At 45.0% G+C, this 17,849-nt stretch overlaps 1 protein-coding gene across 4 annotated transcripts; it reads left to right on the forward strand.

The window, feature by feature from the left end:
* Positions 173–17,594, forward strand: BMF (Bcl2 modifying factor). 4 transcript variants are annotated; one of them, XR_002440222.1, is made up of 6 exons: positions 350–494; positions 1,133–1,297; positions 2,247–2,567; positions 3,549–3,712; positions 8,193–8,340; positions 15,955–17,594. XR_002440222.1 is itself a non-coding variant. In XM_021401630.1 (5 exons), exons 3-5 carry the CDS (start codon positions 2,252–2,254, stop codon positions 16,054–16,056), a joined length of 357 nt encoding a protein of 118 aa, XP_021257305.1. In that variant the 5' UTR covers positions 173–494; positions 1,133–1,297; positions 2,247–2,251; the 3' UTR covers positions 16,057–17,594. The 4 variants fall into 4 exon arrangements, 3 of the variants coding, with proteins under 3 accessions (XP_021257305.1, XP_021257303.1, XP_021257304.1); XM_021401630.1 differs by lacking the exon at positions 8,193–8,340 and having other exon boundaries at positions 173–494; positions 2,247–2,342; XM_021401629.1 differs by lacking the exon at positions 8,193–8,340 and having other exon boundaries at positions 351–494.

The raw sequence follows: 17,849 nt of genomic DNA on the forward strand, positions 1-17,849 counted from the left end.
AGGTCGCGGATCATCCACGCCGCTTCGGGGGGCGCTGGCGGCCGCGCTCAGGGCTCAGCGCTCAGCGCTGGGGCGCGGCGACAGGAAGGGGCGCCCCGGCCCCGCCGCCCCGGGGCTGGCGGGGCACCCCTGGCGGCAGCGGCAGCGAGGCGCGGCGGCGGCGTCCCCGGGGCGCGGGGGCCGCTGCCACATCCCCCGGGGGCGGACGGCGCCGAGCGGCTCTCCCCGAGCACCGCCGCTTCGAGCGCTCCGGCGGGAGAGGAAGAGGAGGAAGAGCAGGAGAAGGGCAGGGAGAGCCCCTGGGCCGGGGGCGCTGCGCCGAAGGTCCCCGCTCGCAGTTCTCCGTCTCCTGCAAACTTTTCGGGCCGGCGGCGCCGGGCGGGGCGGGGCGGTGCGGGGCGTCCGCCGCTGCCGCGGGCGGCTCTCGGCTCCGGCGGCCGTCGCTCACCGAGCTGTGTTCTCGGCTCTTGGGGAGAACTTAAGTGAGCTCTAGGGTGAGTTGTCCTCTACGTTGTTTTTGCGTTCTGTCTGCAGCGCTGCACTTCCGCAGCGCTCAGAAGTCTGCCTCGGCTGTGGGAGGGCCAGTCAATCTTGCTGCTTTGTAACCCCCTTTCCTGAAATGTTTGGTGCCTTTGTTACACTTCATTGCGATGATTGCGTGCGTCCCAGTGGGACCCTGACGGATTAGACTTGGCAGACCTTGTCGTGAAGATGAAATACGCTATCACTTTACCTCTCTGTCAGGAGATGTGCTCCCACGGCAGAGCTGGCAGAAGATCTGTGCCGCTGTCGCACGACTTGTGACTCCCTTTGGTCCGCTGCCCTTAAGCTATTGATGAGATTGTTGTGAATGTTACACCAAGGCAGTGCGGCTGTCATCCGTCCGTGGTGCTGGTATCTATTCTGGAGGCTTCCTTTGGGACTGGCGGAGGGCTGAGCAAGCTGCTGGGGTGCCGTAACCCAAATATACGCCCCTCAGCTGGGGCCCTGCACACACAGCTCGTGCCCCACTCAGGCCCTTTGTCTTCTCTCATACGCTGGTGCGTGAGTGCAGCTCACCTGGGGGGAGATGGGAGATCCGAGGGGAGCACTGAATGCATTCTTATAAAATTATTATTAATGTCTCCTTCAGGCTTGAAATTCCTCTTGCTAGTCTTCCATTCTGTTAAATGCTTCGCAAACCAGAGCAAAGGAAGAGACGTGAGGAGTTGAATTTCACTGCCTTGTTTGGAACTGGGTGGAAATCCTGGAGATGGATCTCTTAGGAGACTGTCTTCCAATGGGGTTAGATGCACAGGTAACAGTAAAGGGACTTGTGGCTTTCTGGAAAATCTGCTTCTAATTATTATATGTTTGCAAAGAGCTCTGAAACAGTGATTTAGGGTTTATTTGGGATCTTTCCTCCACTATCTTTGTCCAATTTTGTGCTGCAGCAGTGCGTGGGAGAATTTGCTATGGTGACTACAGAAGTCCTGCTTTAAAGCCTGACACTGGCAAATGTTTTTGTTGTTTTTTTTTTTTTTTCTTTTCTTTAGTAGTAGGGCAAACTAATGCACTTACAGTGCATGTAGGCTTGAGGGTAAGAGGGGTAATGAAGTGGCTGTGCTGCCAAGTTTGGGACATGTCTTCAGTTGAGCCAAGTGAAGAAATGGGAAGCTGAAGGGAAAGCTGGCTCATACTGGGAGAAGCTGTGGAGAACTTCACAGGAACAGCTTTGCCAGCTCCTGTGAGTTTTGCTGGAAACTGGAGTTTCTTAAAAGCCTGGCCTTGCAGCCTCATGATTATGAACTCTACTTCAACAGATGGGGGGGAAAAGTGAATGGGGCAAACCATACAGTTCAAGTAGAGCAGGCCAAAGCAGAACAAACCCCAAAGAAGCTGACTGGCACAGGGCAGTTTGAGGGATTGGGGTTGCTTTTTACAACCAAGTCTCTTCAGTTTCTACATGCTGAGGTTGGGGGTTGGCTCCTGCCCTGTGGCCAGCTGTGGGATTGGAGCCATGAGTGGAGTCTCAGACATGTGAAATTTGGCTCTCTCTGGCCAGGCACACAAGGACTTTCTGCAAAGCCCCGATCTTTACCACTGAGCCTCTCACCTCTCCTGACCACCCAGATGGACTGCACTGGGAGGGAGGGGGCAGCAGACATGGAAGCAAGAGCTGTGTGTTACTGTCGGAGCAGAAGGCATTGTCTCCTGGATGTGATCCTTGTGTCTTAGCTGTTTCCTCAAATGTCTCTTTATTGCAGGAGCAATGGATCGCCCCAGCTACCTGGAAGAGGACTATTCTAGCCTGGATGGGCTGGACGATGACGTGTTTCACTCTGATGACTTTGGACTTGCAGGTCAGCCTGGTGAGATGACTGCAACTGGCATTTTCACACAGAACCAGTCCTACAGCTGCCTTCTGGGGAGGTTTCAACTATTTCCCCTCACACACTGCTGTGGTCCCGGTATCAGGCATCCTGAGCAGCAGGACAAGGCAACTCAAACACTCAGCCCGTCCTCTTCCAGTCAGGATGTTATGTTGCCTTGTGGAGTCACTGAAGAGCCCCGGAGACTCTTCTATGGTAAGAGCACTCCAACGTCACCAGCTTTTCAGCAAGGAAACTGTCCCTTCAGCGCTTCCCCAGTCAGGCAGTTTCTTTCATTAGAGCTTTAAATTAAAATACTTAAATTATTTTGCTTTTGTCCTGTTCCCTAAAGAATGGCAACTTGTATTTTCTTACCCTTGCTTGTCATTGCAGGAACTAGGCACTTGCTGATTGCTTCTGGTGTACTTGATACTTCTACTTTCTTTTCTTTTTCACTTTATTCTCTCATTTTATTTTGCTGCCAGGCATTAAAGTGTTCACCATCCCTCATATTCTACCATTTACCTACATTTTTTTAATCTCTTGTGCTACTCATCCACATAAGAAAAACTCCTGAAAGTTTGCAATGGAGAGAAGAAAATGCAAAAATTCCCACTTAGCGGGACAGACTTTAGGCTTTTTACTGGAATTAAACTTGTTGAATAAGTAGCACTTTACTGGTAACTGTTGGGACACCATTCGGCGTTGTATATCCAATCCAGCTTTAATTCAAATCAGTCCCACTAAACACCAGAGAAAACAAATGAGAAAAGTCTGAAGGAAAACATACAGTGACCCTTAAAGGGGTGCAACCTAAGGCAAATATGTTGGAAAAAATGTGTAACTGTCATTAAAGGAAAAAAACAAAACAACAAAAAAAAAACCACCACCTCAGCACTTGTCTGAACCATAAGCAAGCAAAAAGAACCAAGTGGAAGATCCTACCAGTCATTTGATTAGGGGAACCAACACAATGTTCTGCTTAATTGATATAATTCTAATTAAAAGCTGAGCAAATTAAATTTGTACTGCATGCTTATGGTACACACAGTCATTGTTTGGGCTTCAGAAACCAGACTTTAAGTAAAAAAAGTCAAGATTATGTGCAACTCTTTCAGTATGCCTGAGGTGTAGTACTGAATGGAAGAGCTGTTCTTTGTGCTGGAAGAATGACTCTTCTGGTCTCCTTTTTTGTAGGGAATGCTGGTTACCGCTTACACGTCCCTCCAGTTGGCTTTGCATTGGATCCAAATCTCCAAGAAGAGCCTCAGGAAGGTCAGCGGGAGGCGCGTACTGAGGTGCAGATTGCACGGAAGTTGCAGTGCATTGCAGACCAGTTCCACCGGCTCCACATACAGAGGGTAGGGTGTTTCCAGAGGGGAAGGTGGGGTGTTTCTTATCCAAGAGCTGTGCTCCAGAAGATTGGCTCCAGGCATCATCTAAGCAGGCTGCCGCCTAAGGCAACAGTAGGCTGCCAGCAGTGACAAAACACCATGGTATCCCTATGTATTATGCTAGATTGGTGGTTCTTTGTAAAAGACTGGCAGGTGGAGGGAAGAATCATAGAAGAGCATGTGTAGAACTGCAGTTATTGTCTGGGAATGTAGCTGCTGTTGTCTGCTATTTCAGCTCTCCTGGTTCATCAGCAACAGGGTCACTGATGCTTTCTCTAGAATTTTACTTTATTCTCTACTCTCCTTACCACCAGCATCATCTCTTCTGCTGTACAGTTGGTTGTCTGTGACTTGTATCAGTTCCTCATCTTGGAGATGACAACAAGCCTAGAGTCTGTTTTGACACTCCTTGTTGTCTAGGGATAGCTGTCTCAAATATTAGAGTGTATTATGACTATGCTAGACTTGCTAGCAACTCCTCTGTGAGACAGTCCTAGCTAGTGTCTCAGACTTGTGACCAACTTCCTCACAACAAAAGACAGCTGTAAGATGCCACCAGGTCTGAAAAACAGAATCTTGTTTTACTTTTCTTTAAAAAAGAAAAAAAAAAAAAGAAGAAAAAAAAAGAGCTCTGCTGTTTTTAAAGGAACAAAATAAAGCCAACGTCCCTTAAAAACCTAGATTCTTTCTCCCTTCTCCCTCCCTTCCCCTGTTGAATAGTAAACAAATAGAAATTCCAGCCATGCAGGTCAAAGTTTGGCAGCACTTCTCTACTTGTATGCGAGTCCAGCAAGGTGTTGCAGTGTGTATCCAAATGCATATGAAGAAGCTGACCCTCTTGCTGATTTCAGAGTGACAAGAAACTTATTTCATTCCAAATGAGTTGGTGCTGTTAACTTGGAGTCTGTTGCAATTCTACTCAAAGGTAAGTGAGGAGCTCTGCCCTGATCAGAGAACGTGGCTTGTAGCTGGGCAAAGTTTTAGTTGTCTCTATGATAAGAAAGAGGAGGGGGAAACGGGACTCTTCAAACGGCAGGAAGGTTAAAGCTGTAACAGGAAGATTAACCTGTAGAAATGTAGATTGGGCTATGAATGTCATTTTGCAAATTACAGAAAATGATGAACAACCACAACCTTTTTAGCATGCATTGTTGGTTGAACGGGGGTTTCCCCAGTGCCACCTTTTCATAGCAATAGCTGTCTACAGCCAGATTGTCTCACTAAAGGGAAGGCTAACGTCTCCGGAGTGGAGGAGCTCTGGAGTGAAGTGGTGGAACTGGTTGTAACTTGACCCCTTGCAGCTCGAGGAGTGAACCTACCTCTTGTCTGTGCCTTGGAAACACATCCAAGAATGCCCACCCAAAGTTGCTCTCTGAAACTGCCCCTGGTCTGGCTTTTGCTGCCTCTTGGCCGCGGGGAGCTGCCAGCCGCTAGTGCTGTACGCAGGGCTGCGGCCAGGGCTGCCCGGCCAGCCCCAGTGCGTGTCAGCCAAGCGTGTGGGAGAGTTAGTAAACAAAGGCGTCCGCCTGCACTACCCAATCCTGCAGCCAGCGGAGGAGGAGCTCTGCTGTCTTTGTTTGGACTGGAAGAGCAACAAGTTGTAAAGGGGGGGAGCTGTTCAGCCATTTACATTTGAAAACAAAGCCAAAGAAATCCAGAAACGTAACCGAGGATGGAGTAGTTCAGCCAGTGGTTCTCCACAGCCGGACCCTGGGATAGGCCTTGGCATTTGCATCTGCTAGGGGATTCTTTCTCGTTTGTCAGGAGAACGAAGTACTGAGCCACATACTAGTGTCTGAAGCACCGTTCCCTATGGAGTGTTTTGTTAAAATGCCCTGTCCCTTCCAAGCCCTGCACACAGGATTTCCTGTGGCTTTTGGCATGGTTGCGTGCAGCCCCTACGTCCTGTGTGCAGTGACTCTATCCAGCCTGTCACTGAAGAAGCAAGCAGTCTGTTTCTAGAGATGCATGGACTGGTTTACAATGTGTTGTGGCTTGGAAGAGGCAGTCTGAGACATGGAAAACAAGGCTGTCACCTAGCTTGCTGTAAAACTGAACACAGATTTGGATGTCCCATTCCAACCTGTGTCAAACATTCGGTCAAAACCAACTTTCCAAAGTGATGTCTTGAATCAGATTTAGAAAATCACAAAGTTAGTCACACCGGTGTGGTCTTGTGAAGTCCTGAGAGAGAGCAAGTCTGGTTTTCAACAAGCCGCATCTCTTTTTGGAGACTACAAAACATCTTATCTGTGGACTTGTGAAAAGAAAAAGAATGCTCTCATTCAGTAGGAGTTAGGAAAGATTTTCAGTGTTGGAGTAACTCACGTGGCCAGCTCAAGAGTTGCCCTCACTTGGCTCTTGAGTTCTGCGAGGCAATCCAGCAGTTCAGGTACGGCTCTCATTGTGCTCCTGCAGCAGCAAGGCTGTGTTGACACAAAGGCTGTTGGTTAATGTACATCCCTGGCTGTGAGAGGGAACTGAACAGTCAGTTGCTACTGAGGTTGACGTCACTGAGTTGTCATTGGACTCAGCTGCATGCACAGTCTAACCCCATCCCACACTGGGAACCCTAGGGAGTCACTGTTATCTCTTCCCTGTGCTCTCTGGCTATGTGGTGTTTGTTTTGTGGTTCTTGGCTATGCAAAAGATTTTTGGGTATGCATCTCATAAGAATAAGAAAGTTGGCCGCACCTATGCTTACTTTTGGCATGTACACCATTTTCAGGTTTTTATTTCCTAATAATGTCTTAAACAGAATACAGTGGTTTAAAACCTGGCATTTTAATCCTTAGAACAGTGCTAGGGCAGTAACAACATTCCCTAGCACTCTGTGGCTTTAATCTTTTTAAGGTGCTGAATTTATTATAGGAAAGACTTGAGCAATGCTCAGTGTTCGTGAGCATCAGAGCCTTACTAGAGGTTGATCCAGATTTGGAAGGGCTCTTTAGAATGACATGCAAGGCCATCTGTGTTTTCTAAAGCTCTTTAGAGGCAGCCCTTACCTGTCTGAAGCTACGTAGCTTCTGGCAATGTTTCCTCCATTCTGTGTTTCTTGCTCTGCCCCTTTGAAAGCAATGCAGAGCTGAGTCATGCTTTCTCTGGCAGAACCAAGCACCAGTCCATATTTCTCTTTGCTTTCAGCAAGCATGCATTTGCTGTGGTATATGGGTGCCTTCTGTCTGAGCTGCTGACTGTGGCCCAGCCTGTGACTGAGACTGAAGGGTATACCTACCTGGTGGTTATGAGGAACAGAACTGGGCTTAGGGTCCCCACTGGTCAGTCAGCGGGGTTGTGTTGCCTCTGCCTCCTTGTCCAGGCTGTGGCAACAAGTGCTTGGACTCTTCCTCAGGTCCTGAGTGCACTTGACCTCTCTTGCCTTGAGGAGAGGTTTCAGCTTTGCCTGACAGTGAATTTCATGATCTGATGCACCGCTGGATGGAATGTGAGTAGAAAACTACAGATTGCAGGAACAGTGCAGAGCTGCCCTATAGGAGCATGTGGATTATGTAAGACTGAGATGGATGACACTGTATATCAGTATTGCACCCCTTTAGTTTGACATGGATCCATTCAGACATTGAAGGTTACAGGTTTTTCCAAATAACTTTAAAAGCAGGCTGTAGCTTTGAGGGAACCATTCTTTTTCACATCTTCTTCATAGTGATCACTTCATGGGGGAATGAAGTTGTGTCTTTAAGAGTCAAGGAGTGGTAGCCTTGAACAGTTCTGGGCTCCAGTCCAAGCAGAGCCACTGACTTGCTGTATGACCTCAGACAAGTCTCTTGACCTCCTTGTGCTTCAGTCAACCCATCTGGAAAGCTTGGTTTAAAAAAAGCTGACCCTCAACGAGAAGCAGATGCTGAATCAGAGCTGAGCTTTCTTGAGTAAATAAGTGCATTACAAACAACAAAGCCCCTTTCCAACACATCAGGAATCCTGCAGTTGATTTAGATATGCTGACCGTGCTCAAAAAACCTCCCATGAATCTAGCTATAGAAAATTCTGTTTCTGACCATTCCCAACTTGATTCAGCAGATAAGTCTTGCTGTCACTGTGCAGTGGACCCAAGCAATATGTGGAGACTGGATGCCTGTATCCCTCAGTTGTAGACAAGCTACCAGACTTGTACCATTCGTCTCAATTTAATGATACTGAAAATGTATGGGAGGAAATGTTGTTTTCCTTTGAAAGTGAAACTTGTTACATTTTTGCATATTTTTTTCCCCTCTCTGTCTCATGAGAATTATTGAGGCCTCCTCTGAGACACCTTTGCTTACGCAATAGGGAACCTGGGTGCCTTGTCAGAAGCTTCTTAGTGCAGGATGATGGGTACACAGCACTATCTGTGCAATTGTTATCCAAAACTCCAGGAGGCTTTCTCCATTGTTTATTGGGGTCATTCAGGGAATTTTTAATTTAATTTTTTAACTGATTTTTTTTGCAGGAAACTCTCCTTTACATGACTTAACATTTAAAAAAAAAAAAGTCAGATAAAGACTTTAAATAATGTAGAAATTCCCAAACTGGCCTGCAGCTGAGCCTGTAGCACCAACAACTCCTTACTTGTACCTGCAGTCTCTCTGAGACTTGGGGTAAGTGCTTTCACTTGTTTCCTGAATAGGTTTGTACATCTCAAGATCTCTGCTGCTGGCTATTGTGGGCTGGTCCCTGCTGCTGCTGTACAAAACAGTAGATCTTCTGTTCAGCTCTGGTGACTGTGGGATTCAAGTTGGTGCAGGGCTTGAGTGTCTGGCCGAGTATGCAGGAGCATGGCATGGGAGAGAACCAGACTGAGAATTCTCTAGGTGGGTGAGCCCAGTGCAGAGGACAGGGGAGAGGCAGAATATGAAGTTGATAAGATTCAGAGGCAAAGCTGTACAGCTGGAATCCTAAGCCTGAGGAAAGGATTATGCTGGGAGAGGAGTTAACACAGTTGATGGAGTCAGGATCTTGATATGGGAAAGTGGAGGCAGATTGTTTCTCTTGCTTAATTTCATTAGATTTCTTCAATATCATTTGCTAAAACAGAAAGAAGAGGTGAGCTTGGAAGTGCACCTTCCCTTATACATACAAATGACATGGCAGCCTGTTGCCCCTTGCCTAGCACCTGTTCTGATGCTTCCTAAATCCTGCTGCCTGTGAAGCTGATTATTTGACATTAGGCTAACAGAAACTTGCTTGACCCTTTTGGTTCTGACCTGAAATAAAATATTTTGTTGTATTACGAATGGAAATGAAGAGCAAGAACATAATTATGCCACTGTATAGATCCATGTTTCTCCTATATTTTGAATTTTGCATACAGTTCTGATTTATTTTCTTTTAAAAATGTAACAGCGGAACTGTAAAGGGTTCAAAGGCAAAGGATAATGAAATTTCTCTATGAGAAAAGAAAATGGGCTAGGACTGATAAGCCTAAGAAATAGACAAGGCAAGGCAGCAATATTAATCTGAAATCAGAAGTGAAATGAAGTTGTGGATAAACTCACTTCTTCCAGTACAAGAACAAGACAAAATCAAGTCAAGCTGGTAGAAGCCAGCTCAAAGTAAATAAGGTAGTTTTTTGTCTGTGCTCTGGAACTCCTTGTTAAGAAAAACTGTGCATCTCAATGCTTTACCTGGGTTCAGGGGTAACTGGAACAAGTTTATGGCTATTCAAAGGGTCACTAGGTAAACAGAAACCAGATCTGACTCAGGAAGTTGTAAGCTCAAAATAGTAAGATGCTGAAAGAGTATTAGGGGGAGCTATTGCATGTACTTGCCCTCTCTGCTTTTGCTCAGGCAGCCACACAAGGCTGCTCTTGGAGGCTAGGCTGTATGCACTCAATGCAGCAGTTGCATGCAACTGTTACACATTAGTTTAATAAAGAAACAAAACTTTTGCGTCAGCATAATGTATTCTTTTTTTTTCTACACTTTAATCTGACAAAAGATTTAAGTATATTATGTTTGGTTTTTTTTTTTTTCCTGCTTGAAAAAGTGGATAATGTTTAAAAAAGCAAAACTTCTTGCCTGGTTCTGGTAGAGGAGTTGGGTAGAGGATAAGGGAGCCTGGTGACAGGAGGGAAGTGAGGACTGCATAACAGACTGCTGAGAATGCCCCCTTCACCTGGGGTATTTTCAGGCAGTGGGGCTACAATCTCAAAATATCATGATTACCCCCCATTAAAGAATATGAAATAATTTTTTGAGACAGTACAAGTGATATACAGTGAGCTATTCTACAGTATTTCTAGCATCCACCTGATGTATTTTTGTGTGGTTTAAAATAGTGTACGGTGCTTCTTGTTCTGTAAAATTGCAGTGTTTTTTGCAGTACCATGTGAGCTGTGGCAGTGATAATGTTCTTTCTACTCATAGCAGTGCAACAGCTGAGAAATCATTTTTCAGTTTAGAAATAGTTGCAGTTAATATTGCAGTTATTTTTTTAGTGTGGGAGAGTAGGAAACACAGGTTAAAACTTGTCTGAGATCATGCAGTGATCACTGACAGGAACCCAGCAGTTTGGCCTACAGTCCTCTGCTTAGATTGGTCGATCTTATTAAGATACTGTCATCTCTTAAGGGGATGATGAGATGCTTGGAGTGATTATTTATGGTAGGAGTGTGCATGTTTGCATTTGACTCATTAAATTTTATGGTAGAAAGATGGGGAAGTGAGGGTCCAACTGCAGAGTCCTGCTTTGTTTCGAGCCACTGAAGGGGAATGTCCTGCTAGGCTTTTATAGTCTGTTTTGTTCTCCTGATTTTTTTTTCTTGGTAGCTACCATCACCAGTGGCAAAGTAATCTTTCTGAGGACCGCGCCACAGCCAAGAGAGTAGCAATCTAAAAATAAAGCAGTAAGGCAACTTCTGTTACCCCAAATTAGTCTTTCTGATGTAACCTGTTACCCGAGGCTGGTGATGGAGAGCTGCAGCCATCTCCAAGAGGCCCCAGAGCAGCAGTGAGCCCCTGAAGGCTGCGCTGACCCCAGCGAGCGAGGAGGCGAGTGCACAGTGCGTGAGAATGGATCTGCCGAGCAGTATTTGCGCTGCGGCTGCCGTGTTTATATCGCTCTCTAAATTTAGCCTGTGAGTCATCTGAGCTGCTGACGAGAGGCGGCTGTGCCCGCAGGCTGCGTCACTGCACCTGCCTGCCCCCTGCTCCCCCCAGCGCGGGGCAGCACTGCCGCTGCGCTCATCCTGCTGGACTGTTGTCCTGCAAAACTTCCAGAGCTTTACTTTGTTGAAAGCCTGAGGTGCGCTGTAATCACTAGGGGGTGTTTCCCGTGCACTGCACAGTGTCTCAGAGCCAGTTTAAGAGCTAAGAAAACAGATCTGCCTCCACTGCCTGGCTGCGGGGTGCCCTGCTCCTGTCCTCAGCCCACACAGCAGTGAAGAGGTGGCCTGGATGTCCGTAGTGCACCCTTGACCCTAGAACGGTGGGGAGCAAGACCTGCCCAGGCGCAGCTCTCAGGGCAAGACAGCACCAGGTGCAGCCTGTGGAAATACCAGACCCTTATTTACCTTCTCCTTCCCCCCTCTGCGGTGGAAAATAACACTCTGTGCCCCGGGCTGGTGCTGTGGGCCTGGGAACATGCTGGCCGGTGGCTGCCCTTCCCAGCTCACAGTCAGCTGGCTGTTGCCATGGAGCCTGTCTGCTTCCACTTCCTGCAGGCTTGGCCCGAAAGGAAGGCACAGACCAGCAGCTGCCTGCTTGTTTGTGAGCTATAAGACAGCCCAGAAAGTACTCACCTGTGCCTGAAGCAGATCTGGGCCTGAGGCCTGCTGCCCAGGCCAGCTCCCTCCTCTGCCCCACACCACGTCCCTCCCTGCCAGGTTTTTCCACTCCTGCGCATCCTTCTCTGCAGAAGCACACGCATTGCTTATCTTGCTTTGCAAAGCCTGCTGGGGCTCTTGGCTGAGAGAGCCTTGCTCAGGAGAATGTCTCCCTCTACTTCAAATATTGACCTGTTCAGCTGAGCCACAGACTTTGAGAGTCAGGAAATTCCTTGTTCTCCCTCTGTGCTGCCACGCTCTTCTTTCTCTTGTTCTTTGTTACTGTCTCCTTTTTTTTCCTGCTTTTTTTTTTTTTTTTTTGCATGTGCATTATTCTTTGGTCGCTATCAATCACAGCTGGAAAGACCTGAATTTGATTTCCATTTTTCTCTCCAACTGTGGGGACACCTTTTGTAACCTCTGTTGCTGTGGGGACTGTGACTTTCTTGTCTTTGTGAGCTGAAGCACATTTTGTGGTAGCACAATGTGCCTCCAGCCACCTGGCAGCCAAAACAGCCCTCAGAGATGAGTCAGCAGCAGTTCCCGGTGTGCAAGTATTTTTGTTTTCAGCGAATAAATAAAATCCCAACAATTTACTGCTGGTACTTGGATTAGTCATTAAAGAAAGAATAACGTTTTCGCGTGCACATATGCCAGTATTCTTCTTTTGCTACAATATTGCTATTTATGTTTGTTTTTTAATCCTTCCAGTTAAGATAGGATGAAAATTTGGCCCTTAACCACCTCTAGACTGTGAAGTAAAGTCAAAAGTTGCCCATAAGCTGAAGAGGGCAGACAGGTGCACTCTTCTTTATATGTGATAGGAATGTGCCATACCCACATACAGTATGTATAGATATAATGAACATATTCTTTATTTTTCAAGGGTAGTAATGGCTCCTCTGTCAGATGGTAAAAACTAATAGGATTTATCTTTTAAATGTTTATGCCCAAGGACTCAAGGAGCTGGCAGAGGGACAAAGTTTTCTGAGTTGTATTACCTGTACTGATTTTCCTTTGAGCACCACATTCAATGGCTTGGAAAGAGTAAAAAACTTTTGACATCTGGGTGCTGTTCGACAGATGCATATCTGTATACTGATAGTGTAAAACATATTAGGGGTATTAATTATGAGGGGAGATTAAATGTCAGGTCAGTTCTGTCTCCCTTTAATTTGCTTCCAGGAAAGTTGTTGTCACTTTTTTGTTTACTAGTTTTCTGGCTTTTGTCAGCACAGTTCATGGTGTAGGCTTTGCTAGTGTACTGTTGCTGCTGCATAGGACACTTTTCCTGTAAAATGCCCTTTCCTTGTGACTCATTGAAGCATTCATGCTAACATCTCAGACAGACAGTCTCTTAAGGATATCCCCTTTAAAAAGCAGCTGCAGTAGGAAATGGTTTTATGTGCTTCCAGCTTTGTGTTGACTTACTGTTTTCACAACTCTAGTCCTGGTCAGTGTAGAGGGCAAAAGGATCTCCTTTCTGCCTTGGGAAAGAAGGTTCAAAATGTTTGCTGTTTCTGCTTCGTGGAGGTAGCAAAGTGTTCATCCCTGATACTTTGTTGCAGCAGTGAGTCTGAGTGCTGAAATGCTTTGGTGAGGGTCAAATTGGAGTAGCAAGGTTTAGGAAAAATACTATCCTCTGCTGCAATAGTCCTGAGACTTAGAAGACTGTGAGAATTTACTTATTTACTTGAAACATACCACATCTGAAAAAAATTACATGCAGAATTCATGGAGTTGTTCTCCTGGTTTTTCTGTCCTCCCTGGCAGCTGAATTACACCACAAACACCAAAAACAAATCCATAAACTTGCCCCTCCAAAAAACCCCACCAAAAGGAAAACCACCAGTCCTGAGATATTTGAGTATTTTGGTCTTGGCAAAGGCATTTCTAGGGAAAAGTTACTGAAACTTGTGAAAAGTACTTTTTTTAGGCTCAGAAAGTTCTTTCCGTAAAGTTTATCTATCTCTGTTGCAAATAATATCTACCATTTCCATTCTGTGGCTCTTATCCCACACTGAATTGGTGCCACAGAAAGCAGATCAGCCCTGAAGTTAAACCATAATTCTGAAAGCCCTGTTAGCTAGGCTTGCCCCTGACAGCAGTCCAGCTTGCTCTTCTCCTGAGGCTGCCCTGCTGTTGTGCTGGCACAAGCATCAGTTTGACTATGTGACAGCGTGGATCAGGTGGATTAGGATGACCTGATCAATAGTAAAGGTAGCTTTTTTTGCCAGATCAGTTCTGGCCTTGATCATTTTCCTGCTCTGTTTCCCTTTCCAGTACCAGTGCAAGATGAGGACAATGCAAGCAGGCTACTTCAGTCTGCAAGCCAGTGAAAGTGTGTGTGCGCTACAACCCCATGGAAGGAAATGCTGGCTAAATATGGACCCAGGAAAATAGAAGGCCTATGGTCTAAGCATAAAACCTAGAAAGCTGTCCTTGGCCTGCTGGAAGGTTGTAGGCAGTGAGTTGCCTCGTGCTCGATTTTTTCACTTCAAAACAAAATGAATGATATCAATATCAATATCCTTCATAAAGTGATTTGAGATCTTACGCTTTTATAAGCAGGGGTAAGCAGGTTGAAATGATTCTTACTGAGCTCTTCTTTGTATGGAAATCTCATTGAGTGTCTCAGGTAAATAATGAGAAACTTTTTAACTGGAGAAAGAAGAAAATGTTTTACCAAAAAGGTAGTTCAAATAGGCAGTGAAATTAACACACTAGAGTATGAATTTTAAAAAAGTTTAGCATTTTAGCATTAGTGCTTTTTAACCCAGACCCAGAGGATAGATAGGGTATGAAAGATTTTTCACGTAAACCTAGCAGTGTTTGAGCAGTCAGTATGGACTGAACCCAGGATTGGTTCCTTTGAAATAGATGATACCAGGCTCTAGAGTTGCCATCTGTGGGTTATGCACCAAACACGGTAGTGTTTAAATGTGTGATTAGATCTGTGTGAACTCTGCTAAATCCAGGAGACAGGTGGTAAGTCTTGAGGCTAAGAAGATTGAACCACTGCTAAGATGCAAGATGAGCACAGGTTTTCTGAAGCTGGTTCAGTATGTGCATGAGATACAAATGTCACAGGCCTATTTTTGCCTAAATATGAATATCACTTAATATTTGGAATGGCTTTGGAGAGCTCATCTCCAATATACAAACTCCAGTTGCAGCTCTCCCCTATTTGTGATTACATAAAGAATGCCTTACAATCACGTCGTTCTGCCCTGTTGGGCTAATCTAAGTTGAAACATCTTGTTCATATAATGTGCTTCAGTGCTCTTTTATGAACTCCTGTGTATTGAAGCAAAGTTGTTGGAAGCCAGCCTTCTGATTCCTCGTCTGCTGGGGATTGGGGATGGGGGGGGTTGACTGGGGCTGGTTTGTTTTGTTTTCCAGAAATGATCAGTCCTGCTTAACAAATATGGAATTCTGGATGAGAAAACAAAGCCTGACTTCTAATAGAGAGTTGGTTATTGAGGTGAAATAGTATCTCAGGCTGAGCAATGTAAGGAGAAACCCACCTGTTTGTATGAGATGCCATTAAAGTGCGGGAAGGTGGGGGTATAATAGGAGCCACTTTTGCAGGGTGATTACACATAACAAAAGAAGGAACAGTGTCCCTGCCCCAAAGCTGCATTGTAGAGTCTAGTGTCCCCCTGAAACTCAACTCCCATGTTTCTTCCCTGACAATGGGACCTGAAATAACCTCTTGGTTTGGGTTTTTTGTGTGTTTTCAAGTATGTTCTTGCTTAAGGTTTAATTGGCTCCAGTCAGTAGGAAAGGGCTCCAAGGCTGATTATTTATGGCTTACTGTCAAAAGTGGCTATAAAAAGGGCAGTATTATCTTGGAGATGCTGGGAAGGAAAATGTGGTGGGGGGAGGGTGGGGGAGTGTGTGTGTGCACGAATGTGTTTTCTTGTACTAGATGAAATCAGAGTTTTGCTGTCTCAGCAGTGTGGTTTAAATTGAAGATTAACCCTTTGACCTTCACGGTGTCAAATCACTTACAGATGGATCACCAGTTATATTTTTACTTTTTTTTTACTTTTGGGGTGAAGGGGGGCTTTTTTTTTTAAAAAAAAAAAAAAAAAAAGGTTGTTTGTTCATGCAGCTGGGGCTTTTGAAAGGCTCAGAAGCCAATCTGATTAAAAACAGCACTTGGCTAAACTCTGCAAAATCCTACAAGCAAAAAAAAGTTTAATCCTCTTGTGCACAATGCATAAAGGATCTGCTCTTTTCTTTTTGTAATGTTAGAGCTACAATTATTTCTGGAGAACTTATCATTTCCCTCTCTCCCCTCTTCCCTTGCTGCACCCCCTTGTTATGCTGATGGGATTAAAGTGTCTGCTCTTGAAAAGTGTAACTGAGTTGTTATTGGAAAAGAGAAGTGGTATGTTGCAATTCTAGAAATATAAATAACTTTGTTTCAACTGTTCTCTACAGCATCAGCAGAACAGAAATCAAGTGTGGTGGCAGCTTTTTCTCTTTCTACACAACTTGGCCTTAAATGTGGAGGCGAACAGGAACCGCACCGGGCAGAGGTGAGCTTCACCCACCTGTTTCAGGCCGCATCCAGTCTGCAGGGAGCACTGAACAAACACTGGTTCGGGGGAGAGACATGCACACCGCCGGCCGGATGTGAGGACTCTGAAATTCTTATACTTGTCTTCAAGTTTGGGGTTTTACGGACTCTTCTTTGCTGCTCCCTGCCTTGTGAGGTCGGGAGCTCTTGTCCAACACTGTTGAAGGATAGCCAGAATGTGGATGTGTTTGGTATAGCTTGCTGCTGGTTCCCTGCACCAATAACTTCTGTGCAGGAGAGGCAGGTATTAGGCTAACAGCTTCCTCTGCCCTGTGTATCACTCAATGATAGAGTGCAGGAGTGTCATTTTGACTGCTAGTTAAAAATGATGTCTGAGGACTGATGACTTTGAACATCAAACATACTTTGGGTATCTTCGCAAGCAGAGATACTTGATTCCTCCATGATGAACGTTCTTTTTAACAATGAAAACATTTCAGTAGCTTATATTCAGCAAGTTGCTTGTTTTCTGAATGGATTTATTTCTTTGCATCTTATGTGAGAGAAAACCACAAAGAAATATAATCTCCTCAGTCTTTCCACTGGGCACCAGTTATTCTGTGTCATTGCTGCCAACAGACCAAACTGTTTCAGTAGAATGTCCTTAAAAACATTCCTGGAGTTATTGGTGGCTATTAATTTCTGTCCCTTTTTGCTTCCCATTGAGTATTCACAATACCCATAAGCCAACATGAAACTGAAAACCATGGAATATGACACAAGTGTCATTTTTCTACAACGCTGTTGTAAATGCTTTTATTAGTTTTATGATAGGTGGTTTCGTTTGTTTGTTTGTCTTTCCTGTCACCATAATGTGGTTGGTTAGGAAGGCTTAGGCCCCAGATGTCTGATTAGAATTGCTTTAGGATTTGACAGAAACATTAACTAGCAGCTAGTTTGACGCATACACTGTACAAGCAATCTGTCCGTTACTCCACTAAGTAGTGTTTGGAGGCATATACTGACTAGCAGCAATAATATTACTTTATGAGAGACCTTCCAGTGGTTCCTAGTTTATATACACTCAGAAGTTTGAACGTATGGCTGACACTATTGGAACAGCACAGGAAAATTACCTTACCAAAAGGATGCAGCCTTAAAGATCTAAGGCTACCTCTGTGTAGCCTTAAGTATCATTAGTTCACAAACCCAGTGGTAACTAGGGTAAAATATTAACAGAAAAAGCAATACAGGCTTCATTTCTTTCAGACTACTTCCATATCTCCACTGCAACTTGTTGTAGATCTCAAATTACAAAACTAGCTTGAGGAAGATCTGTCCAGAGAATTGCTCTTTAACCCCATTACAAATGTTAACTTGAGCAGTTGAGAAATTTTTCTGCTTTTGGTCAACTCTGAAAAATAGGCATTACTGTATGAGATGAGTAGTTTACTTGCACATACACTTTCTCCTCCATCCCTCTCTGCATATCCTTCTGTAATTCGTGCTTTCTCTGGTATTTTGTGTGATGTCATCAATGCACTATAGTGTATGATAAGAATTTGCTGAATGCATTTAAAGTTGGACTTTCTCCCTCTTTTCCAGCCCCATTTTCTTTATTTGCATCCTGCTTTACTGTGGCAAAAGATGCTTTAGCTCCCTGAAAGAGGTCTCAAAGCCTTTTTCACTTTCATATATTCACAATCACTCTCCTGCAATATAATGAGAGTTTGTGAGAAAAGCTTTTTTTCTCCTCATATGTTATTTTTTCTAGCTAGGGCTAGAGTAATATGTTTGTCCAGGATGATTAATAATT

This window comes from Numida meleagris, chromosome 6, assembly GCF_002078875.1.
Source record: "Numida meleagris isolate 19003 breed g44 Domestic line chromosome 6, NumMel1.0, whole genome shotgun sequence".
NCBI lineage: Eukaryota > Metazoa > Chordata > Aves > Galliformes > Numididae > Numida > Numida meleagris.

Coding starts and splice junctions, on each gene's coding strand:
- BMF (XM_021401628.1), top strand. CDS start 2,252: ATGGATCGCCCCAGCTACCTGGAAGAGGACTATTCTAGCCTGGATGGG. Junction 2,568..3,548: donor GCCCCGGAGACTCTTCTATG/GTAAGAGCACTC, acceptor CCTTTTTTGTAG/GGAATGCTGGTTACCGCTTA.